This window comes from Temnothorax nylanderi, unplaced genomic scaffold (genome assembly GCF_030848795.1).
Source record: "Temnothorax nylanderi isolate EJ_2023f unplaced genomic scaffold, tnyl_v1.0 TNYL_tig0062_pilon, whole genome shotgun sequence".
NCBI lineage: Eukaryota > Metazoa > Arthropoda > Insecta > Hymenoptera > Formicidae > Temnothorax > Temnothorax nylanderi.
The window spans coordinates 720,268-747,601 of NW_027249124.1; the positions used below are offsets into that span (position 1 = coordinate 720,268).

At 37.5% G+C, this 27,334-nt stretch overlaps 1 protein-coding gene and 1 long non-coding RNA gene across 5 annotated transcripts in view; one reads left to right on the forward strand and one right to left on the reverse strand.

The window, feature by feature from the left end:
• Window positions 1-27,334, reverse strand: part of LOC139773479 (zwei Ig domain protein zig-8) — a 113,284-nt gene that overhangs the window by 73,009 nt on the left and 12,941 nt on the right. For all 4 annotated transcript variants that reach the window (XM_071707937.1, XM_071707934.1, XM_071707935.1 and 1 more), the window contains exon 3: window positions 2,191-2,366. In XM_071707937.1, the coding sequence (XP_071564038.1) occupies window positions 2,191-2,366 (176 nt within the window). The remainder of the gene's footprint in view (window positions 1-2,190; window positions 2,367-27,334) is intronic.
• LOC139773481 (uncharacterized) overlaps window positions 21,896-27,334 on the forward strand; it is a 30,469-nt gene continuing 25,030 nt past the window's right edge. The window contains exons 1-2 of the long non-coding RNA XR_011718356.1: window positions 21,896-21,965; window positions 23,131-23,203. This is a non-coding gene — a long non-coding RNA (uncharacterized lncRNA). The remainder of the gene's footprint in view (window positions 21,966-23,130; window positions 23,204-27,334) is intronic.

The window sequence follows — 27,334 nt, forward strand, 5'->3', positions numbered from 1 at the left end:
AATTTTATGCATGCATAATTAATATAGAATCTAACAAATCGATAAGTTAATAAAAAAAATTTTAATAAATTATAATATAGGAAAAATAATGTATTATATGCATAATACATATAAAACGTAAGTAACAAAATATTTAAATACAATAACTACTGACAAGTAGCTGAAATAAACTAATAAAAATAACTTTAGGCCAGATATCAGTTAGAACACGCATATATTTCTTTGCCAGCAGCTTTCAAATTGACAGAACCTTTGTATGCTTGATAAAGAGAGAAAGTCGCTCGGATCATTTGTTTCAACGTCAATTTTATCAAACGTCGTAAAAGCGTCAGTCGACAGACAATTACACTCATCAATTCTGGATGTTTCTTCCTCCGGGCGAAAAAGGTGGGCGAAACCCCGCTGGAAAAACCGCATCCATCCACCAGTTGCATACGTTTACCGCCCTTCGCTCGATAACAATAAAGCCCGTATAGGAGTACAAAGAAGCCTGTCCGAAGCGAGAGAGAGGAAATTCGGAAAAGCGGAAAAGTGGGTCGCGAAAATTGGATGGGTGTGTCGAAAAATTGCGTTTGCGGAGAAAAATGCATAGTGCGAACCGTATGACATTCGCTTCGTAGGAATGATTCCCGATTGGGGTGCCAAGTGCCTTTAATCTAACGAGTGTCCGCGAACGAAGTGTAACCGACCGACAAATACTGAATGCGCGGCCGTCGGCCAAGCCCCGACGATTCCGCATTCTTCCGCAGAGAACGTTTACAGCCACCACCTAACGTGAATCGCAGTCGAGCACTCCGCAAATTCGCACGCTTCGATCGTTTCATCGACCTTCCTTTTGCCTCCCTTGTTACCGCGAAACCATCTTCCCAGTTTTCTGGCAGTCAGACTGCCGCAGCTCTCTCTCTCTCTCTCTCTCTCTCTCTCTCTCTCTCTCTCTCTCTCTCTCTCTCTCTCTCTCTCTCTCTCTCTCTCTCTCTCTCTCTCTCACTCTCTCTCTCGCAGCGAACGCAAGAATTTTCGAAAGATTCTATTTGCGCGTGTTCCGCGGAGCGAAGAATTTAGGTAGGTAAGTTATAAAGCGTTCGTACTCCGATGTAAACGCTTTAGGAATTTCCCCCTTTCCTTTTACATTCTTCCCACGCAGCGAATTTGCAACTTTTCGCTTACTTTTTACCTCGATTACGGTTTAGGAGCTACATAAAAAAGTGAATATGTCTTTTTTTGATTTCAATGTTATAGCTCGCCCCGAAAACGATTGAGAAATAAAACCTGCACCATTCTTCATAGTTCGCGTAAGTACTCCATATCCATAAAGTCCAATGAGTTCGGATCATTGTAATTCGGTCCATTGTGTAAATTCACATAAAGCACTGAAAACTTTGACGATACAATAAATGGCTGGAACGCGGTGAGAGCTGAGAGAGGCAAGGCTCGCGTTGCTGCGGAAAAGCTACGCTAAGGCGACCATACGTCTTTGTTAAATCTATGCCACGCTTAGTCAACGCCGCGAGATACGCATCGGGGAGATTTCGCCTTCGAAGGAAACACCCCGACGTCTGTGTCCCCCCGCGTGGCTCCTCCATGATATATCGTCGCAGACACGCCATTTCCTACGCGCTACGACCGGCTACGACACCCACCCCCCGCCCGGCATCTATATGTTTACGTGTGGAGAACGCGCTCTAATCGCGGCCGCGATATTTATTGGCGACCCGCTATTACACGGAAGCGACAATTTGTCATGCCGCTGTATTAATTACGTAGGCTATACCTTGTGCAGATAAGGCCGCTGGAAGCAACCTGTTTGAATCGAAGCCGTCTCCGGTAAATTTTCAGATTAATTGCCGTCGGGCCAGTCAGTGCTTGTTTGCAATTAATAACGATACATATACGTACCTACGTACGACCTTTGTTAATTGTCCAAGGATGATTTATATTCTGAGTAAAGCAATATAAACGAAATTCGCATTTCAAATAGCTTCATGATTCTATCTGCATAACAACAGCTAGGGTAAATATATCATCTATCTTTGATGTATCACAGAGATTCCAGCTTAATTAATATTACAACCAAGTTTTAGATTAAAATACGAAATACATTATGTACAACTTAATTAAATCGATGGAAAGAATTCTCTTGCCTGGCGTTTACAGTAAAATGTGATAGCAAAATCAGAAGAAGAGACTTACCACTTTGTCGCCCAAATTTCGCACGCGGCACGGCAGATATGCGGTTTGCCCTACAAATGCACTGACGTTTGCTGCTGTCGGCTCGAAAACGGGCATATCTTCCATCAAATCATTACTGGCATCGTTTGCATGCCGCTGCGCATCTTCGGTGGATGTTACGCGTACGTGTGCTGACGCTGAAAAGAGAATAACGATCTGATGAACATGCTTCTTAACGCTGATGCTTAACATATTTCTCAATAATCTTATAAAAGTTACGTTAATAGAAGTAATTTTTATTTGTGTTGCGCTTTTATTTATTACTCCAATGCCGTGAGTTAGTGTATATACGTTAAATTGTTTATAGAATAAAGAGAAGAGCTATAGTGCACGCACAATATGTTTCAAACATTTTTTCTCATTTTGTTTTATAAGAAGTATGACAATTAAGGACGATAATTAAAGATTAAATTCATGAAAAAATCATAAAAGATGTACAGAAAAAAAGTAGTGTTAAATATGAAAACTGACATACTCGAATATACGCAACAATCTGTAATCTTCTTATATAAGAACTTATATAAGAATTTTAACTTTTTATTTCAACTTTGTTTTCTTGGTTGAACTATATAAAATACTTTATTAAAGCAAGTTTTCTTCGTTTAACGCAATATAATCTTATTTCAAAATTTAAAACTAAAGATATTTTACAATCAAGAATATTCTTTTTTTATGTGCTAATCTTATTCTTATGTGCAAGAGATTGTACGGAATTATTAATATACGGATTAAAAGAAGTCTATCTTCGTAACGCGTTGGCAACTTAATCACGCGTGTAGTGCAGCATGTGCAGCGCGTCACAAAGAAGCGCGCGAAACGTGTTCTACCTCCCGTGAAACTTATATGCGGATTTTGGACAGGAAACCAGCGCTCACCGACGTCTCCCACGAGAGCGCAGCTCGTGAATCTGCTGCGAGCGACTGCTAGATGTACTACTTACAAGATACCAGAATCCAAATGCGCGTTATAACCGGCAAGTAGCGAACTGGCGGCGCCGAGCGAGCAAACTCAGCTCATTTCTTAAGCATAATACGCTCTTCGACATTTCGGCGGAATATCTTATAGAACATAGCTATGCACTCTGCCTCATTGTATATGCTCGTTTGTACCTCCATAGAATTCTCCGCCCGACTCCTTCGCCACCCAGTTCGTCATGTACTATGAAGAATAAGCTAGCATACTTTCACGACAATATACGCTCGTCTTTATAGTGATAAAAGACATTACACATGTGCAGCGAACGACGTGTATTTTATCTAGAGAGCGAGCACGCTCGCTCACTAACAATTTTATTTCCAAAATTTTCGACAAAGGATATCATGTAGTTAAAAAAAAAAGGAAAAAACAAAACAAAACTGGTTCATGTTTAATCGATAACGCGTTTTTATTGGTTTATACTTGTAGGATTGATTGAGTTTGTAATAAAAGAGATTGTTTTGAATACTTGTAAAAACTTGTTTTGATGAATTGGATTAGAGAGACTTTTGCGTTTTTATCATGAGCACCCATCCGTATCTGCTTGTATACATTTTCATAGTACATTTTCAGAGTTCTCTTAATACGCTTTACTACATTTTAACCATGGATTCGAAACATGGTTAAATTCACTATATATCTAAATAAACAAATCTTTTTTGTTATTTTTTACGAAATTCTTTTTACATATATTTTATTTTATTTTTTCTTCACATATTGCTGAGTATATTTTATATTGGTTGGTTTTATAATAATGCAATATATACAATTAAACAATATATTTACGTGTACATACCAGATTCCAAAACTAAAACTTAAAACCTGATTGCAATGCAACTCGCAAGAAGACGCGCAAATTATGAAGATAGGACCAATATTCCTTAAGTCTGATTCACGTTCTCGCATCTATTTGCTTCACGTGTGCGAGTGGCAGTAGAATAAATTCGATTCACACACATTCCTCTCTCTCTCTCGCAACCCATCGAATTTATTTCAAATATGCATGTCACGTAAAATAGTGACACGTACTACAGGGGTCGCGCGAAAGCCAAACTTTCAAACGATTTCGATTTTAGGAGATTATAAAGGGCACATTATTCACGCAAATTGTACGCGATAACCGCAAGCATTATTTTACAATCATGATAATATAATCTAGTGGCGCTAGCTTGAATATACGATATAAAAACTTCATTATTATTATTATTATTATTATTATTAACATCTTTTATTTCAGTCACGCGTAAATTCTTGTATCTTTCGATATCTAGCGAAATTCCCATGTCGTGTAAAACAATCACGCTTTCAATTCAATATTAAATTTCTAATACTAAAATTGAGATATCTTTTTCTACTTAATTAATATGATCCTTATTAGTTAATAGTCTAAAAATAATGGAAAAGTTATTACTTTTATTCTAACATTTATGGCTTTCCAGCTTTTTGATCTTTCCGTTTGCTGACTGAACACGTGTTGCATAAGTCTTCGAAGTTCTCGAATAAACATCATTCAAATGGGGCTGCCGGGCTATACGGATCGTTCTCTGCTTAGTATACCTTCGGAACAGTTAGTATATTCTCCATCATCATCAATCATCATCAGACCGAACGACGATACTCATTGGCGGTTGACAGGGATTGATCCGAAAGGAAAGTTCGTAATAGAAACTGGCTGGCTGCGAGTGCATTAATACAAAGAATTCTGTCGTTTGCGGTCTAACTTATTTTCACCGTTTTGTTCAAAACCGATCACTATACCATTGTGACAAAATTTTTTAACGCCGTATATTCCAATTGCAATATTTCTATAAATTTGTCAAACGCTGCACAAAATTTAGAAATAAAGAATTATTTTTTCGCACGCAACGGTCCGCGAAATAAAAGAGCCTCGCTTTAAAGTGAGCCAAACTTTGCGAATATAAATTCTTCATTTCAATATTTTCAATCCACCACTATACATATATTGCGCAACCATTGTCCACTTCGTGCCGCTGCAATGTCCCAATTGAGAATGAAAAAAACTACGTTCTGCCGTGACCCCAAAAAGACAAACGTCTGCCAATCATCGCGTATCCCCCTTTTGACTCTCGCGCGCGTGCAATCTGATAAATTTAATTGGATGAACCTGCGTGCGGCGCGAGGGTAAATCCACGGCGAACACGCGGGGTGGATTGCGAGTAGGGGCTTGAAATGCGGACGGCTATCGAATTATCAAACAAATCTGCCCAGAACAACCCCGCTGACATCGTAACTCGTTGAGCTTGACCGTTTCACATAAACAACGCCCTTCCCCAAAAGCTTGCGGTATCCTCTTTCAAATCTCAACGCACACACATGACAATACGCCCTCAACACTCTTGCGAATAATTTTCACCCGCGCGCTATCACCTGACATATTCGAAACTTCCACTTTACATTGAAGAGGACTACAATGTGTATAAAATACAGCATGAAATAAATTGCAAGTTTGCTCGATATTTCATGCGCAGTGTTTAATATTTAATTTACGGAATTGAAAATTGAGTGATAATTGTTATATATTTTATTACGTTCTATATCACACGGATTGTTGTTCCAAACATAAGATAGGCACGCACGAATATATCATTAAATAGTACGCGAGAGCATACCCCAATGAGATTTACAAGTCGAAAGTTAATATTGATGCAGTTTATATGAACATCTTCGCCTGGTTTGCTCGAGAATCGAGAGTAAATATTAGTTTGGTTCCATCACTACTTCTCCCTCCCATTCCTCTTCTAGGGCGATAACGCCCGTATACATACCCACTCTACTGGCGTTATACAAATGACCAACACTCTACCCCTTTATGCCTCCGCCGCAGTAAAGCCCTGCCACAGATTCAGATAACTCCAGATTAATTGACAAAAAGCCACCGTCGCAAATAAGGATGATGTACATTACACGAAAATCGTCTCGCGTCGTCATTATCGCGATCTCTACCACTTCCTATGGTTCTTCCGGTACGGAGAAATCGGAAAGAGGAATATTAAATTAACTTTCAACTTTTTATCGTTTTAATTGTTTAGAAAACATATTTACATTACAATTAGATACAAATACGTATTAACGTTACACCATAAAAACTAAATAATAATGTACACGTATTATTCTTTTTTTTTAACGTAAAGTATATAATCCGAAATCTCTTTCCTTTCTTTGCATGTACTCATATGCAATATTAAATAAGGAAACTCCAGAGCAAACGCATGAATCGTATCAACACACTCGTGAAACAATTTCCACTCTAGTTTTCCTCAGGCAAATACGTTAGAGTATTTTCACGTCTGATTACGACCGTCCGTTTCCACTCGTCTCGTGCGAGCTATCACAGGCGCCACCTCTGCAAATGTCCTCGCAACCCCTGTACTTCTGCCCGCTTTTTTATCCCGAGGGCTTTTTTTTCGCGCTCACACAGATTTCGTAATATTATAAACTCCATGCGCCGTAAATGTGCCGTAAACTAAGATTGTAGCTTTCCTCCATCATCATTGTTGTTTTCGGGATATTTTTCTTCGTGAAATGTCAGAGGGCATGTGCCTCTTCTTAAAAGATCGCGAGAGAACGAAACCATCCGCGTGTATACGAGATCTGGGTTTTTATCGCCACTAAAAACGTCCGGTCACGCCAGACGAATTATATCACACCCGATAGCCATAAATTCTAACGGGACGCATCGTCGCGTTAATATATAATTAAACGCGTCCGCGCTTTTTATGCGAGCCGCCGTATTTATGAATTTTATTCCGGTTGCACTGTATTATAATTTAACGATTGACATCTCAGTGCATCTCAAACAAGCGCAGATAAGGCTGGATACATTCGCGAGAACGTACTGTGTCATATTGAGCGAACATTTTTACGCTGCTTAGTAGACGAAAGCACATGATATGCAATGTTGAAATTCTCTTCGTATTTACGATCAATATTAATTTCCTCTGGAACTGACAGTTAATTCTTTTGCGTTATGATATAAAGCTCGTTCTGCCGCATTTGCGAGATATATTTACTCGAACGGACAAATATTTAATAAATCTCCAAGATTCTCAAGTATTTATAATGTTTATAAAACAAATATGACATAATATAAATATAAATATTTATAAAATATAAATTAATTTACCTGTCGCGCCCGCGTTTGTAAAATTTAAATTACCGTTTTCTCTCAAGCTATTATTTTAGCGAATAAATACCCGCAAATATATGTACGCTTGTCACTGAGGAAATTAATATAATTTTTTATTGCTCCTGTATTTCATCCGAAGGGCGATAAATTGAGATAAGAAATTGCTGTCTCTCGCGGGACAATACATTTTCGTAAACTCTCGTGTGAAGTCACAATTACTATAGAAGACTAACATAACGTTCCACAAATTGCCACGCGCTAAATCTTCCTGGACTACTTCCTTCCAGATCCCACTTTCCTTACGAAGTTCCTAATTCGCGTGTTCGAGCGACCGACATTTTTATTTCTTGGAAGCATTATCTCGGTTTTCCTCCAGCATATTTCTTCCCGCGGCGCGCTTCTTTTCTCGCGCGCTCGGTTTCTTAACGCGAATGACGTGCAGCATTCTGAGATCTGCACGCGCGAGCAAAAACAAATTTCGATTCGACTAACGGGTAAAGGATAGGCAACCCTCCTCTCCGCCCCAGAATTCGTATCCGGAATACACATGCACTCAGAAATCAGTTTCGTTTTAGATATGAAAAGATTATCTTCAAATTAACAAATAGTTTTGTAAAGCTTTATATATATTCAAAGTGCTTACAGAGAACATATTTGGACAATCTTTCAATACAATAGGTAAACAATTATATCCAAATTTCTATCGATGCAGATTAACTTTTTAAATCTTGGTTTAACTTACTTTTTATCTTTTTCTAGTTTTTGAGAATTAGAGAATGCATTTGAAATGTAGTAACCGTTATAAAAAAACTTTTTTTATCTTTATTAACATGATTATATCTAAACACGATTGATATATAAATTGAACAAATACGCGTGATGGAAGAAAACGTGGATGTAATATAAAAAAAAATTGGATTTAATGATGGTTATTCACGTACAGAGTATTAATGTTTGCAAATTAATCAAATAAATACTCGATCTAAGGTGAATAACAATTAATATGCTCGATTTGTGTTTCATTTTATTAAATTATATCAGTTTGCGTGCATTGCTTCTGTTGTCTTACGGACGCAACAACGAGCGCAACACAACGAGCAGTAGTATTTCACGTCCGTCCGTATCGTAATGCACACATGCAGACGAACGCAAGTGCAAGTAGTAAGCGCGGGACGACCTCCATGTTTCATTCAAAATGCACTTAGATAAACACGTACGCAAACGGCGCACTCGACGGAGAACAAATCTCTCCACCGTTATAGGCGGGAAAAAAAAGGCGGAGGATGAGGACACCGGGAAACAAGAGAGAACTGCGTAACTCTGAAATTATCCAGTGACACGTTGACACAGTGGCGTACTGCCACAGAATCCTTCCGCGCACCAACACGCAGTCCCGCTCGAAGATGCGCCTACGACGTGGTGGCGACTGGCAGCGTGACCGCAGTTTACGAGCGCTGCGGCGAAAATATACGATCCTCCCGACGGTCTAGTGCGACCGTAAACTTTCGTCCTCCCATTGTTTCGAGCGGGAAAGGCAGAAAAGGCCGGGGTTCAAGGGGTGCGCAGCGCGATACGACGCGCGAGATTAACGACGAGATTATTTCATAGTTTCGCGGGCAGGTCCGTTGCTGAAATGACGCCTATTTTGCGAGTTCGACGACGATGTTCGGATTCGGCGGAATTTACGACACGGCGTGGCGTGCGAACGGGAAATCCGGCGGAGAATGGGACTTGCGGCTGAGGGATGACAGCCGAGAAGGAAAAAGAGAAGAGAATTAATTCTATTTCTGTCCGTTGCCTATGAGATAAAAGAATTGAGAAGAACAAATATAACCGAAAAATTGTAAAGACCGTATTATTGATAACGTTCGATATAAAGCTGAGGATCGAAATAAAAGTATTAATTTTGTTGCAATTCTGTCATCTGGATGTAAAATAATATATAATTAATGTGAAATTTTTCTCTCATATGCTTTTCGTATATAAATCTAACAATTGTAAGTATAATTAGAACTATATATTAAGATTAGCAGAAGTAGTTGGTCTAGGATCATTACGGCAGTAGCTTCATTAATAAAATTAACAGGATAATTATTTTTATTAAATTAGACAGTGTTGTTGATAAATAGTTTTCACATAAAAGATTTATCGACTAAACATTAATTGGAAATTTTAATTCTTGTAGCAATTTTATCGAAATTATTCATGCGAGAAATTATATGCGCAGAAACACTTAAGGTATGCTTAAATATATTTGAAAATAATTAATGACCTACTTCTATGATATATTAAGAAGGAACATCAAAAGATGTTGCATGAACTGCATTTGCATACCTGTATATACGTGGTACATTCAGTATACAGACACACGTATTTAGACACTTCAAACAAGCGTGGAGGTAATGGATGCACTCCGCGTAGTACTCGCTATCAGGTACCATTTCAGCACAAGTGCTATAACGATGCTTAAAGCGGAAGTACGCTCGACGTTCAGCACGATATAAACTAAAGCGTGATTTTTAATTAAGGAATGACAATGAGCCTCGAATCTATTAACAAATACATTGTTCCGCAGTTCATACATATCTTTAAAAAATCGTTAGATATCGCTGAAGTTATTATATGCACACTTTTGTTTTATTTTTATATATAATGAAACTATTGTATGTTAATATCATTTATTATTAATCTATATTTTTGTATACTTTACTTAAGAGATCTTAAATAATAATTAGTTTTGCAAAATTGGAATAATCAGTTAAGCAAAACATAATTGATTTATAGATTATCACCTACGATATTAAAATTAAAATTATTATTATAATTTCACCTAATTAATACTATTTCTTTCTTTATTATTCTTTTCACGCAAACAGCTTAAAATAATCTACTGAAGTGAGACCAACTAGATTGTCGTTGCACGCGAAAATTTAATTCCGACCAATAAGAAAGAGGCGATATTTTCATATAAAAGTTTCGCGACGTTTTCGCAATAACCTTGGTCGGATTTTTCGAAATCTTCGAGTGCTCGAGAGACGCGCCTGTCTAAGCCCATCCCGCTTTCCCGTTGCAGGAGCCGTCGACGGCTCAAGACTGTTTCCAATTTGACGTCGCGGGCGAATATAATTTTTCTCGCCTCGCCCGGTACGCCAGTAACTTCGGGAAACCGTTTACGAGCTTAAGCCGCCCCAGTTAGAGATAGAGTTCTTTCGCGCAGGCGGCAACTTCCGGCCGTCGTCGACTTTGCCTGAATTTTTGCTACGCGCTACGACGGAGAAAATTTATCCTATGAAAACTTCAAGCTCAAACAAATAAATGGTATAAAAATTGATCTTATTTCAAGTGGACTTTTTAACAGAGTCTTGCATTTTAAAGATAAGTTACAAAGTTGATAATTTACAGCGAATTGCGATACCCGATATCTTCGCGAAAAAGAAATGTCAACTCATCGAGAAATGCATTATTAAAGATTAATAAGATGCTGAACAGACATTCTCTAAATAAATGCGACGCATATAACACGAAAGGATTGCTATACAACGCTAGAATTTGATTGAGAATACTTTCGTGACGGCGACATCGTTTGGCGCTAGAAGAAGCTTCCCATCGTTTTCGTAGGTGCTATCGAACGATTTTGAAGGAAGAAACATGAAAAATATCTACAAATTGGATGGCGGGATTGTACAACGTTTGCCACTGCCAAATTTCCGCGTGTAATAAGCATGCCACGTGCTTCAAATATATGCGTTCTATCTGTTTCCTCTCGCTATCGAGACTATCTGACACACAGTCTTGCAAACATTCTCCACTTTCAAACATAACTTCTTTGTAAAGAATTTTGTAGAATTTGGAAATTCCATTTAGCACTGCACGAGGTTATTTTAACTTCAAAAATAAAATTAAAAACTACAAGTTAAATTTTATTTTATAGGTTAGAATATGGAACATATTATTAAAAGACATAACAAATTTTATTTTAACAAAATTTAAATTATAATTTTAATAATTAAAATTTTTACAACGCTATACACACTCTAATATTTCTTGTATCTTATTTATTTCGGTATTTATTTTTCATTATATTTGAAAGTATTGGATTTATTATGCACTCGCGTTTTTTATGTGCTAAAACATCAAAGTTTACGAATGCGGTAGTGACAGATACGATTTTACAATGGCGTCACGGAACGGAACTTCCTCTCGAATTAGTATCTGTAAATGGATTCGACGCTGTCAGCCTCATATGAGATATAATGCTGCAAAAAAGTCACGGCATAAAATATTCCGAAAATTATAGACGACTACGTGAAGGACGCGTATATAAAAGATATGCCTTTAAAAAAGATACTTTATGTATGTGTCAAGATCAGAATGCGTGAATTCACTTTTTTCTATGGGAAAATGTGCACATACAGCATTATTATCATTTATGAATTGGCTCCCTGAAAAATGTAGTATACAAAATTTTCTGCCCTTCCATATACGATTAAGGAAAGATATTATTGGATTTTGTATTAAATCTGCATATATAAGTAATATTTAAAAATAGTTAGAATTGATTCTTCCTCAGATTTTTCACGGAGCAATTGATCGACGTCTCAGAAAGTTACTAACTTAAATTATTACTTGAAAACTGCCGAAATACACTTGTTTAATATCGTGAATATTTTATCGTCAAAAGTTCGCAACTTATTAAGCAATGGCGAGTAAATAACGGATTAATAATCCTATAACACACCATAATCTGACTAGTAAAAGAGATATTCGAGAGAACTAAGGATAAGGAATCTGCCAGTTAACTGAAGAAAACGACAGAAAAGGAGGAATGAAGCCTCGAATTAACCTGCCAAGAACAATCTTGTAAGTCGTGCAAACGTGAAGTAATGTGGCGAAACTGGCAAATTTCGTCGGACGCGAGAGAAACTTCGTTTCATCAAGCGGAAACACAGAGGTTGCCTGAATTATGCGGTGTTTATAATCCGTAACACGGAGCTGGCGCAATGAGAGATATCGTGCGGGTGTACCGCGGATACGCGTGCAAACACATGCCAGACACGTGGTATTCTACGGTAAGCATGACGATTTCCAGGAAATATTCCGTCTGCTTGATCTACCGAGATGAGCGACTTTGTGCTAGCTCTCAAGGACCGCTTAAGCGGTTGTTTAAAGTTCCCGGAAAGCCGATTTTTTTCTTGTTGTATTACATCCACGTTTCCTTCCATCACGCGTATTTGCTAAATTTATGTATCAACCGTGTTTATATACAATCATGCACTGAAAAAAAATCTAACTATTTTTTTTTTCAGTGTGTTAATAAAGATAAAAGAAGCTTTTTTTATGACGGATACTGCACTTCAAGAAGTGACACATGACGGTTTAGGTTTAGATAAATGGACTCTTAAAAAAACGGTGGAATGGGAAGCTCTTATTCACCGCGTTGCCCGCCAAAATTTAACGACCTGAGATAGATAAGAAAAAGGTATACAGAGCGAGTGGAAAGAAGATAAGATTGACGGAGCGTCGCTTCAAAGTCATAATGCGAGAGATCGTGGATGACTCTAGGCAAATAAACGAGAAGATAGAAACTGCAAAAGAGGATATTCGACCTGCTAATAAAACTGAAGCCGATCACCCAAGTTGGATGACCGAACTTGCCAGGTCCGACGTGTGCCGGGCGAAGAAACGGAAGTGGTAAAAGAAGGAACGAGTGCTCCTACGCGGAGGTGGAAAAACAAGAAGGGAAAAAAAGCGGAGAGAAATCCTTCGGAGAAATTCCACTGTGCGGTTTGCTCTTTCCTGGCTATAGGGAGAGACTCGTGGCGACATTTACGCGCGCGTGTGGGCACATGACATATGTCGGATGCGAAGCATATGCGTTTGCTTTACGTTTGAAATGAAAGAGCGTCTTTGTAGAACTCGTGCGACAATACTCCTCAATCTGTTAATCGCAAAAATTAAAAGAATATATGTACAGTTAATTTTAATAATAGTTTAATACTTTGTTAATATTGATTTAACAGAACATCTTGAAAACGGCATTTCAATTTGTAAGTAAAGACGCAAATAAACTAGACAATCAAACCACAAATATAAAAAATTCATGACGCAAACAACTTTATTTCTTGACATTATTAAAATCGAATTATTTGTAACACCTCTTTAAAATGCTTTTAACAGTTTGTTCCTAAGAAGAGATTGCAAGATGTGTTGTTCTTTTACACATACAAAAATTTGAAATGAGAACAATTTAAAATAAACTGTCAATTCACCCGCATAAAAGCGAGCCATAAAAATATGTTTATACGTTTATAGTTAACAACTTCTCCCTGTACTTCCCTCAGATATGTAGATCGCTGTGGCGATCGTGGCGCAGAGGGTTATGCGCTGCTCTAATGAGCCAAAGATCCGAGTTCAAATCCGACGAAAATATATCGGAAGGTGATAGCAATCCACCGAGAGTACCTATATTGCCGTTGTCGGATCCTTTAGCGGAGATATATAAAATAAATAAAAAATATTAAAATGAAATGTATATTGTCCAGCGGACTCCGCCGAGAGCAGGAAATTCGCCTGCAAAAACACACCGCAGTAAATCTCTGAATTACATCGCGCGCGATAAAATCAAGCGTGTTACCCTGTACACAAGCCAGCTAGGGTCTGTGAATGAGCGTTTCGCGCATGGTCGCCGGGAAGTTACGATAACGTTTGCCTGGGCATTAAAAACGAAGTAGGAAAGAACACGGCGACGCGCGACGTAAGCGGGAAGAGAAAAAGAAAACGAGATAAAGGTGGGGAAAAAGGACGACGTGCGGAAGTAGGGAGAGTGCGATGAGAAAAGTGAAGCGGGTCTCGCGGAGGAAACTTGAAAAATGCGGCGAAGGCAAAGAATCTCTTTCAGCTTGGTACGTCCGACGTACGTGCCACGCTCGCCCTTTCTAAAGAGAAGAAATCACTCGTGCGCGCACAACCGCGGTCCAAATTGCTATTAATCAGATTGGGTAACGCGATATCGCGATGGCTGTCGCGGCAGGTTAAAACGAGCTAAAAGGTTTCCCTTTATTGGGAGTGAAGTTAAATCGGAAAAATCGCTTGATTGCGCCGGAAACGCGCGTTCCGTACGTTACGCGTCGATTGGAAAATTTTCGACGACTGTTTATAAATTCCAGCTTGCCACGTTTTCATTTCTCGTATAAATAACGTTACATCGACCGATTAAAGAATTTTGCGGTGCTTTGTGATATTTTTTTTCCCGAATCGCAAAAACAACATATTTTTCCGAATTATTTTTGAAAATAATTCTATAATATATAAACCCGGAAAAGAACTGTTTTCTTTATCTTTTATCAAAACGTTATGATTACTCTTTTAAACTTAGTTTGAGTCGTAATAGAATCTAACTTCTTCCCATCTCGCGAATGCAGAACGCCAAAATGCTTTTCCTGACAATGAATTCGAGGGAACTCTTCCCCCCGACGCCGCTTTTTGACGCATCAATTTTCGAAGTTACGCGTGGATCGAACTTCTGCGGAAATACGCCGGAATTTCGGATTGTACGAAGCGACGCGACGGATAATGGCCAAAGAAAGTATTACACCTCGCCCAGTCGTCGTTCTCCGAACCTCAATTTTCTCTTATCCGCGGTTTCGGCAGTTTATTGAAAAAGCTGAGTGCGAGTGCGACGCCGAAGTTGGCAATCCGCTCGGCAGCGTCTAACCGACAAATCGGACGCTGAATCTCATCTCTGCTCCGTTCTCCGTTTCATAGAAAATCTTGAAGCACCTGTTTCGTGTCATTTCTAATATTAAATAAAAAGATAAGTGACATAATTTATCATATTTATAACAATTGCAATATAAAAGAGTTTTACTTTATACAATAGTATTATTATATAAACTGAACAAATATTTCTTTTTTTTTTATTTAACTTTCTATTTGTTTACATATAATATGGTAAATATCATTTGTGGGATTCAATAACAACTTAATTGTTGTTTACGTTATGTTATTTGAACAAAATATACTCTAAACTATATATAAGCTTTAAAAGCATAGATAAATTGATACGTGTATTTAGTAATAATTAAAATATGATTTATTTATGTTTTGTGTGTGTACGTTATTACCGAAAATTATTTAGAGTACTTAATTACAAACAACAAATAAATGAGTTATTATAATAAACAATATCCATTTACACGTAACATGAGAAATAATAAAATAACATTTATCTATACACGGAGAGAATTTTCTCTTAAAATTTACCCTGAAATCATATGGTAGTTGTGGGACAACATGTACCACCAAGAATTTTATGCGAGCTATTCTGATTAATATCTACTATAATAAAAAATATTAATATCTATTACATTAAAATATAAAATATGTTTGATTAATTTTACTAAAATATATCTAGGAAATTTCAATAATTTTTCAAAATTCACCAAACTGCTTGGTAATTTTTATCACGTTGTTTGTAAAATGTCTTTTGTATATTTTAAAAATTCCTTGGTTGCCAAGTTGTCCCAAGTTTCTATAGTGAATTTAAGGGTAAAATATAACAAAAAATTCTCTCCGTGTATAATACTATAATATTTCATACTTCCCAGAAAAAATTAAATTTTTAAATAGACCTATTTATTCCTAATTATAAACTCTTTAACTGTGTTTGATATAAACAACAGAATATTAAATAAATTTAATCGATAGATCTTATAGGAAAGATATTTCTATTTTTAGTTAATATAATTATTTTCACGTAAGGAGTTGTTAATATAACAATAGATCTCTTAGGGTAAAGTACGGATTTCAAATTATGTACATATGTGATCAAATCGAGACGCTTTAGCGCATCAACGCTGTTAATGTGCTTTTATTTTCGCTTCTATATCAATCACACATTTAAAAGATGATAACACAAAAAGAAATAATGTAGCTTTGCTTTCTTTAGTAATTTTAAAAAGTAAAAAATCGGTGAATTGGAAAATGTATTAAAATGCAAGAGATGGAATGGAATTACAGAACTAAACAGACGACGAATAAAAGTCTATGGTATACGAGAGAATGGCTTTTCAGAAATAGGACGATAAATAAATATTCCGACGAACATCACGACAGAACAGTAAATGTCGATCGTCGTTACGCAGCAGGGGAGTACGACCTGAAAAAATATACTCGCGATATAACAACGTGGAGATATCGCGGCGTGCGGCTTACGATGCAGAAAGCACATAATACGTCAAATTAGTCGTAAAGCAAGACGTGTCGGCGAGGTTTATTCGCGAGCCTTTGTAGGATTAGTATGCGAGAAGACCAGAAAGCGAAAGTCGCGGGAAACGAAAAAAGACCTTCGCGCAACGTCCATGTTCGGCGCGTTAGCAAAAGCTCCATAACAAATTCACATGCAGAATGAATTATACCGAACTTTGTGCATACACGGCCGGGTTATATTCAAGCTTTCGCCTTTCCATTCCGCCTTATGCTTTGACAAGCAAAAAGATATGCACTGGGAGAAAAATCTAGGTTTAAATTGTTTGAAAATTAACAAACAAATATAATCCGATAACTTTCACTTGGAATTACAAAAAGCCTATCAAGGCCAAAATAAATGTTCGATCTATGATATTCAATTATCAATTATATCTGGATATCATTAATCGGACATTATTTTGGCCTTGATCGGCTTTTTATAATTCCGATTGAAAGTTATCGGATTACCCGTTTGTTAATTTTCGAACGATTTTATTTCTCTCAGTGTGTTTATACGTTCAAACATCTACATCTTTGAACATCTTTAAAGCATGTAAATAAATGATATTAAAATTAACAAGTAATATGGAAAAGTGGGCTTTGAGAGTCAAGCGCGGTTAGTTGTGCGTGAATTAACATTATGTAACATTGAATTAATAATTTAATACAAATTACAAATTGCGCCCGAGACTCCTCGCATTCGCATCCGCATTCGCACTCTCCGGAATTCGCGGAAATAACTAGACTGGCTTGCGGGAAAGAATTAATTTATTCGACGATAAGTACAGAGGAACACAATGCAGTACGTTCGTATACGGCTTGACGACGTTCGCGTTGACGACTCAGCTCCGAATTTTCGTAGTGTCTGTTTATAAACGACGCCGACGCGATGGCTCGTCATCACAAAGAACGCTTCGCAACTTCTCGAAGACAGCTCGAATCTAAGGGGTGGGCGTAACACTTGTAATTTGTATTAAGTTTTATTAATTGAATGTTACATAACGTTAATTCACGCCAATTAACTGCGTTTGGCTCTCAAAGCCCACTTTTCCTTGTTACTCGTTAATATCAAAGCATTTATTCGTTTGAGATTATTCTTTTCGTTAAATCGATTGTCAATTCATCTTGGATTATTTTCATCTTTAACGATTTGCCGCGAACACGAAAAATGTATGAAAATTCATCGTTTTTTAATTAAAATTCGAAGAGGTTTGGTAAGATTGTCGAAGAGATAAGATTCCGTTTTCTCGCCGAGCGTATCTATAATAAATGCATACATAATTACGCATCATTAGACGTAAATAATGGCGCGGGGGGATCTCAGCAAATACTTGTGTCGGAAAACTGGTCTACGCCCCCCCCCCCCCCCCCGCGCCTGGAATGTCTCTTACCGGGTCATTTTTCACGTTTGTACGAACGCCACAGCAACGCGAATGCATAAAACGACGACAAGAAGCGCGCCGTGGTAACGTACACGTCCGACTCCACCCCCGCCGGGCCGATGGAAGAAGAAACCGTGGCAAATGCTTTCCGGAAATCCATTGGCCCGTCAGCGCGCGCGCGTATCGGGACTGAAATTGTCGAAGAAACGAAAATAAAGACGGAACACGCGCGGTCGGGGGCGAAGGCGAAGGCATAGATGGATCGATGGAGGGATTTATTGCCGCGCGGACTTTCTTAAGACCCTAAGAAACGTAGGGTGAGTTGAAACAGGCAGCGTTAATCACGATTGCTATTCCGAACGAAGGCGCTGAATGACGAGCTGCGATTAAGCGATTTCAGATATTTTATTCTTGTCCAATTATAAGTCACGATCTTTAAGTTGTAATTTTTTTAATATTATTTTTATAAATATTGAAAATATTAAAATAAACATTGCTTTGTGTATGTTAAATTTAAGATGCTACTATAGTCTGTTGAATATTTTTTAAATATTTTAAATATTTTAAGTATTTGCATTTATTTTGATATTAAGTGTCTATTTATTGCATGGCGAGCAACATTTTCTGCAGTTTTATGAATAATTGGGTCGGGGGTTTAATCATTCCCAAAATTCCAACAACGATACGCAGTTCGATGATACACGTGCTGGAAACTGTGCATATTCCACGAACAATGCTCGGAAAATTATGGCACAATGTCAACGTGCACCACATCGTATACGCTCGGTAACCCGGAATTCATATGCGTAGTAATAGAAAACCATATCGTATTCCATATAACATGGTTTTGACATTAAATGGCGGGATTTTATTACGACGCTCTGCAATTAGCAATCGATCCGAATAACGCATTAAAAGAAGAAAGTTTTAAAATTTTGTCTGAAAGTTAACAATACAAATTTTTTTTAAACATAGAGCTATCACGCTCAAAATATCGAATTTTAGAGTTTATTCAGCAGAATTCTTGGATTAATTATTTTTCTTTTTTGTTAGAGAAATATTATTTAATAATTTTATTTAAATATTATTGAAATACATAATTAATAAAATATAATTAAATACATATAAAATACTATTTAAATTGAAATATTAGTTTTATATAAATGATAAGGCAATTAAAAAATAGCAGATTATCAAATATGTCCTTTTTTCTTTTAGAAACAATAAATAGCTGTAGAAGACGATTTTCCTAATCCTATATTAACGAGCCCTGGGAAGCCAATATGGGACGCCTCAATCCATCCTTGTTGTTCGCAACATAATTGTGCTGTAACTAAAGCCTTCCCTGACTAAGTGTCCCTAAAATGCCCATCACACGTCCTTGCCATACAGAATACGCGAGTCTCATCATCTACGTCAATCGAATTCGAGTCACGAACATAGACACCGATTTAACGTGCCGTAATTAATCTATAAATAGCACGGAGAGCGACAATGTCGCAAGAGCGGAAAGAGGATTCGTGCGACGAGCCTGGGAAAGGGCTTGCCGAGCCCTCGATAGCAAGCACTAGACTAGACCGACGCAGGGTTTGTAACCCGTTAACTCGACTGTGCGCCACCGTGATTTAGAGGCACCTCGCGCGAACGTGTCGCGCGCGGATGCGGATCTGCTGCGACAAACGAATGTTTTCCTGTTTATGTCGGTGAAGTCGTATTCCCAATGAATCGACTGCGGGACTCCGCTCTTTTTCAGTCTGTCACTTTTTCCAGCGCTCTATAGTTGTCTAGTGTACGATTCGTTCTAGTTTCATCGACGCTTTGACCGGCTTTCGAAGTACGATTAACACCGTATCTCGCGTTTCTTTAAATCTGTGTTATTTTCAAAGAAAAGATACATTCCAGTGATGTCTTTTAATATAGAGGATCATATAAGGAAATCATGTTTTATTCTTATTATTCAACAGAAGTGCTTCGAGAGTTTTAATTAAAGATATTGGGAAGATATACTTTCAAAAAAGCGCAGATATAATATTGATTAGAAAATGCGCGGGAACATGAATGAGAGAAAATATACGAATTGTATATTGCAATTCCATACGCTTATTTAAATTATTGGTATCTGTACCGGCAGCGATAACAAGTACAAATAGATAATTCAAAATATATGATACGCTTGTGCTTCACCGTGCTTTTTAATTTAAAACAAATATTTATGCTTCTATCTTCTGTTAATAGAATTCTCTTCATACTGCCCATCCTATTTGTGTAGACTATTGCGCTTTGCTTATAGACGTTCACGTGTACGAATCAAATTCAACGGGAATTCTAAAGTGATGTGATATGATCAAATATACTCTAACGAAATATGTAATTAAATTCACATCTTGAAACTTGACTAGGTGAGTCACTCAATTAAAACAAGCATTAAAAGCCACATTGGAATACGTCACCGTTTTCAAATCGGTGCAAGCGCATAGATCTACATCAGGGAACACCTGCAGCCTGTCACGAGTGCATAAAAAGCTCTCGCAGGCGGAAGTCAAAGAGGACGGGCGAAGAGGAGCCCGCGCGGAAACGAAAATTTAATATGAAGGCGTCTCGTCCAAGTGATTTTAATATCGCGCAGGCAGACGAGCGAACTCTCTCTCTCTCTCTCTCTCTCTCTCTCTCTCTCTCTCTCCTCTCTCTCTCTCTCTCTCTCTCTCTCTCTCTCTCTCTCTCTCTCTCTCTCTCTCTCTCTCTCTCTCTCTCTCTCTCTCTCTCTCTCTCTCTCTCTCTCTCTCTCTCTCTCTCTCTCTCTCTCTCTCTCTCTCTCTCTCTCCTCTCCCTCTCTCTCTCTCTCTCTCTCTCTCTCTCTCTCTCTCTCTCTCTCTCTCTCTCTCTCTCTCTCTCTCTCTCCTCCTCTCCTCTCTCTCTCTCTCTCTCTCTCTCTCTCTCTCTCTCTCTCTCTCTCTCTCTCTCTGTCTCTATCTCTCTCATACTTCCTCATCCCGATAGTCAGCATACACGTGTGCCTGCACATGTGTGTGGATACGTTAGCTCGTCTGTCCGGCTTTGTTAATAAAGTCAGTGGCATTAGAGAGTCACCAACTTGTCCTGCCGCACACACATCCACGTGCGCGCGCGTACGCGCGTGGTTACACAGACAGACACAGGCGCGAGAACTGAATCGGCCTGCTGGAGTATCCTGGAATGTACCCGAAAGATTTGCTCCGCGAGATTGGCCCGAGATAAAATAACATGAGGCGAGAGAGTGCAACAATGTTGCTTTACCCTGTTTAATTTAACGTGTAAATCTGCGGAAATAATATTGCGGCCGGCGCGGCGGAGCGCGCGGCGCGCCCGTTCATCTCATTGTTATCGGAAGGTATTACGGTGTAATGCGTGAAATTCCGTTTTGTAGACGGAATTCGGTAGAACGACGAATGTTTTCACGTCATTATAAATCGCTTATGCAGTTATAATCATTTACGATAAAAAATAGAAAGTTCCTCCAGCAGGGAAATACGAAATGATCGTCTTGCAAAAAGTGCTGTTAAGTTTATTCCCAATTATACCCCAATAACACGTTTATTGGCCTCTGCAATAATTCAAGAAATCTTCTGCTAATTATTATTAGAATATTGCCTTATTTGATCGCACTGTACTTTCTTTCCGAGTGGAGCGACAAGATTTCCGGCGTCAACGGAGACACCTTCGTAAGACATCACGCGCGCGAAAGACATCGTCCGCTAGCTAGATGCGTGAGATGTCAGGGTCCGGGCGAATTTTCGGATGCAATTCGAAACGCTCCACGGTGACTTCTAATTAGCGTGGCTCGCCCGTCTGGCAGAATGCGACGGCCGAATTTCGGCCGGGCGCGTTGTCGGCGCCGGACGTGAGCCGGACGAAGAAGGAGGCTAAACCGCAATCCGCCCAGGAGTGGCGGTGAATCATTCTATGAGCATAAATTAGCGCCCCATCGCAACGCCGGTTAATTAATTAAGGTAAATTGTCCTAAGCGTAAGTAACTGCCGGCGCTTGGTCCACTCCTCACTCGTTCCCTCCTCCCGGACGACGGACCCCACCGTGTGATCCTCTTTATGGGTAACCGCGAGATGCGTTTCCGGCAACGGGGGGAGACAGAGAGCGCAGGCAGTTTTGTTTTCGGTTGTCTAGACGTGGCTTGACTGCATTTCGCGACGCTTGCCAACCTGACTGCTCGATAGCCGAGTCTGCCGGGAGGAACAGCGGTCACCAAACTTTCTCAGAGATCACCCGTCCTTTTTGAGATCATATACATCTCGCGGGACCGCAAATTTGAGGAAAGCACGGAATCGAGTTTCCTCTCCATTTCGTGATGATAAATAATATGACTTTATGCTCCGAATATTGACTCGCGATAATTGACTTCTGTCATTATTGACAGTGCATTAGCTGCCGGAAGCAAGTAATACGATAAATGAATAAAATAATAGCGCGCAATCAATAGCATACCAAAGATAACAAAGAAGAGTCAATATTCTTATTTAAATTAATGTTGTATTCAACAATCTGCAAATTTGCTCTCCCCGGGAGCAAGAACAAATCGAGTTGCAGCGCGCTCTATTGATAGATATGTGGTTCGTTTCCGCCAGACGAGTACAACGGAGCACAGTTTGTTTTCGGTTCTCCCTTTCGGCGATACGTAGTCGGTATTGTCTCGGGGAAAATCGAGCAGTAAAATCGAATTTTCTGCCACGCGTTACGGTAAATGTAAAACAGCTTCCTCCTTTCGAAGCTTCTTTTGTTCTATTATCCCTGGCAATTCTATATTCGTCGTTTATCTCGTAAACTGATTACCTACAAATTATCTAGAGCTTTCAGTTCCATAATTAGAAAAATGCATCAATAAATCGGTATCCGAATTACATATGAAAAGTATGACAGTATGAAAAAGTATTAATGGCACATTATTTTATAAAAAAATAAAAATGCGTTTAAATCTTCAATCATTTCGAATCACCGTCCAGCGTGTAATAACTGCAAGAAAGATAAAAGAGTTTAGAGCATTAGTTGTTTAGATTTAATTGGCAAATGTCAATTAAACATTATCTCGGGTTCGTGTTCTCTTCGCCGCGTGAGAATCAACACGGGACTCAAATGTTTAGACCGCTAAAACCAGATGTTTAGTTTGCAGGGAACTTCAAATGTGGCACTCGGTTCAAGAAACCAATTAATGCGCCGCTCGTGTTCCCCCCTGGAGGTAAGTAAACTTTGCCCGAAAGTACTTGACCAAGACCAAGACTATCTTCCTTGTTTCAGCACAATACCTCACGTCTGAGGATTTAAACATTTGTAAGAATTCTGTCTAACTTCAATTAAAATTCGTATTATACATTAACAATGCAGGAAAGAAGAAAAAGAGTACAATGTCTTATGATGGCAAAGCTTGACGCTACTCTTATTTTAGCGTCTGTAATTATTATAAGCTATTATAAACTATTACAAACAACATAATTTAAAGAAACTCGCATATAATACAATTTGAAAACTAATTTATTCAAATTTAATATATGTATAAATGCATAAATCACGTATACGTATTAAAGAGGATCAAACTGAATGCCACATGAAAGCACAGATTATTATCTGCGTTTCCTTTGATATAATTTTATACAGTCGCGTACATTTAGAAACGTCGGAATTTCGCGAATGCGTGGGCGCATGTGTACACATGCTTTCATAATGGCACGTGGTCGTCATAAAGCCAGTGCTCTATGTAAAAACGATGTTGGCGACACATTTTACAATATTTTACTTGCTAGCGCGTTATTTTGAATGCAAAAATAATATCACGTCACTTGAAAAGAGTTTTTCGGAAAAAAATTGCAACCTCTCGTCAAATCGTTATATTAGGAGTATAAAAAAGTTCTCGGCTTTTTTTCACAAAATTCAATTTTTATTTGAAAACTTACAGAAAGAGCTGCTGTGCAAGCTCCTTTTCAGTTTGTGCGGTGTTTTGATCGAGTAATGCTCGCAGTTCGTCCGTTTCAAATTGGGGAGGGCGTCCAGCACGCGAATGGTCTTCAAGATCGAAATTTCCTTCGCGAAATCGTTGATACCATCTTTTACACGTAGAATGTGTTACGACATTCTCACCATATGCAGCACAAATCATTTTAGTGGCTTCAGCAGCGTTTTTCTTCAAATGAAACGCAAAGTGGATGAAAAATCGAATATGCTCTTTTGTCATTGCCATTGTAAACACCACCGATTTGTAAAGTTATATGCATCAAATGCCAAACTGTGTGGCATTTTGAAAAGCTATATGTCAGCACTTTCAAACCGCAAAAGAGCGGGAGAATAACTAAAATTTAAAATGTAGTTTCGATTTCATGAAATCTAAAGCCGAGAACTTTTTTATACTCCTAATAATTAAAAATTAAATAAAAAAAAATATTAAGTTTCTTTACAATTTAAGTTTCTGTGTGATACAGAAAGAGAAAGAGAGAAAAGGAGAAGCAATGTTCTAAAAAATTTTTAATTAATTATAAACATACTTTTGCATATACACAATAATTCTCGAAACTGATCAAATATACTACACAATAATTATCCACATATTTATAGATATAAAAAATTAGATTATTAAATACTGTTCCGTAGCCTAATCTGAATTTAGTTTAAGATAAATGTGATTAATTTTGTTTAATCGAAACGTTTTAAAATGGAAATATTGTTACTTGAATTCTAATTGACAAAAAAAAATGCTTCAATCTGAAATATACTTTTATAATTGTATGTTATAACAATAAATTTTAATTTAAATATGTAAATAATTAATTAACTAAAAGACTCTCGATTCTAAAATTCAATTAATTTACCAAAATTACTAAAATACTAAAATTAATGAATAACAAGGAGAAGTGGGCTTTGAGATTCAAAGGTTAGTTGTGCGTTAACGCTATATAACATTTAATGTAATAATTTAATACAAATTATATAGGTAAATCGTTTCAGCTCTACTTTGAACCATCTTTAGCGACGAGATGATAAACAACTTAAATTATCTCAAATTCTCTAACGAGTATTGAAAACACGTGTTAAAAAACATCATTTTTTACAAGAGTTCTATTCCAGTTTTACACAGATATACAATTTCAGATCGATATTCCATGAATTAACAATTTTTAAACAATTTTTTATATCCGCGCCCAGCAAAACATTTAGTGAAAATATGTCCCGTGCTGATAATTTTTCGCAGTTCTAAAGGTAGTACTCGATAGAATTCTATAATAGTTAATTTTTAAAACTTGTTTAAAAAATAGTTAATCACCGGAACTCTTTTTAGAACTAATTCTAAAGCATAGAACTCTTGTAGAACTGTCAAAAACAACAAGTTAAAATTGCGAAAAGTCATCAGCACGACATATTTTCAATAAATGTCGTGCTGAGCGCGGATATAAAAACTATTAATTGGTGGAATATTGATCTAAAATTGTATGCATATATGTGTCGAACTCGATTAAAACTATCGGAATTAACTTTTGTCAAAAATAATAATGTTCAATGCGTTTTGATACGTTAAAGGGAAGGGTGTCATGCTAGAGTCGCGAAGTTAGTACATCTTTTCAATTTCGTTTTTTTAATATAAGGAATGCGGAACTCTTTTTAATGTTCTTCAGGAACTGTAGACCTATGGAAAGTGCTACTAAAACTCTTAGTATTTTTTTGAAATTCGTAGAACGTCGTGCCAACTCTACAGACGCCGATCTATATTTTGTATTAAATTATTAATTAAATGTTACAATTAAATGTTATAGCATTAACTCACGCACAATTAATTGCATTTGACTCTCAAAGGCCACTTTTCCTTGTCACACAAATTTTAATTATTATATGCAAAAAATTTAATTTTTTTTTAAATAAATTTAAAATTAAAATAAATTATGTTATTTAAAATTTATTAGATGTATTATTTGGGAAATACAATTTGGATTTTTCTTAGAATTTTTCAGTAGAAATGCGATTATATACGGGTCCACGACTACCACATTTTACTTTTAAAAGCAAGTACGCGGAATTTATTTTCCTCCTTTCATTCAAGTGAAATGTCAAATCCATGACGAAACGAGGAAACACAATGGCACAGATTTGAGGGAAAATAGAATGAGAGGTATATCTAGGAAGGAACACACGGAGTCGAGACACGAAGTGCCAGCGAGCGTTACTTGCGAATTTAATTCTAGCTTTACAAATCCTGAGCATGCTGTAGACAATTACGAGATAATTGTTAATACGACTTGCAATTTGCACTACGGCCGGTGCCGCGCCTCGTTTAAACTCTCGTGTGCTTAATTAGTTCCTATTTTGTCTGTGAAGCGTTACGAGTTGCATATCTCGACGCATAGAGCTGCGCTTCGCGTTCGAGTGCGTCTGAGGACGTCCTTTAATACTACCCTCGCTACTTTTACAAGGGTCGTTTCTCTCAATTTATATTTCTAGTCACGCTCTTCTGACATCAAAACAGCATGTGTAAAGCTTGTGCCTCTTTCATAATTTGTAACAAACTTTAAAACGATCGGGGGAAAGTTTCAAGTTTAAAAATTAAATTTGCTAATAAATGTTTTACCATAAACGAGGGAGCAAAAGAATTTAATCGTACACGTTACATATTTTACATATAAAATTATTTATAACTCTCTCCAACTTTGTTAATACAGTTAAAACTTAACGGTGTATTTAAAAAAAGATATAGGTACAACAATTAACATTTTTATATGGATTTGAGATATACAGTAATTGAGAGAGAGAAAGAGAGAGAGAGAGAGTTATTTTAGAAAAAGAATTTTAATATCTCTCTCTCATGATACATTTTAGCTTTATTATGATACCACAGTGGCCGAATTAGAGTTTCTACTAGTATAACTTGCTCCGGTCTCTGTGATGTCTATTTTTAATAGGGACCAACGCTCGAATTGTCTCAGGAGCTCTAAATGTATCTTCGCGGTAGTTAACCTCTCATATACAACGTATGCCATAGATTTTGTCGCTAAATTGTTCGAAAATATTATTCTCTCGTAATTAAATAACCCAAATTTAATATATGTATAAAAATACTGACATGTTATTAAAGTTCATATATATATATATATATATATATATATATATATATATTATATACTGCACCAACACAGTTTCAATGAAGTTGAAACAGTTCTAACAGTTACAATGTCAACAGCGAAACTAATCTACAATATATAGAAACAAATATCCTGACTGACTGACTCATCAACGCCCAGCCCAAACCCCTAAACCTAGAAGCATGAAGTTCGAGGAATATATTCCTTCTATAACGTAAGCACCCGGCACTAAAAAGAGATTTTTAGAAATT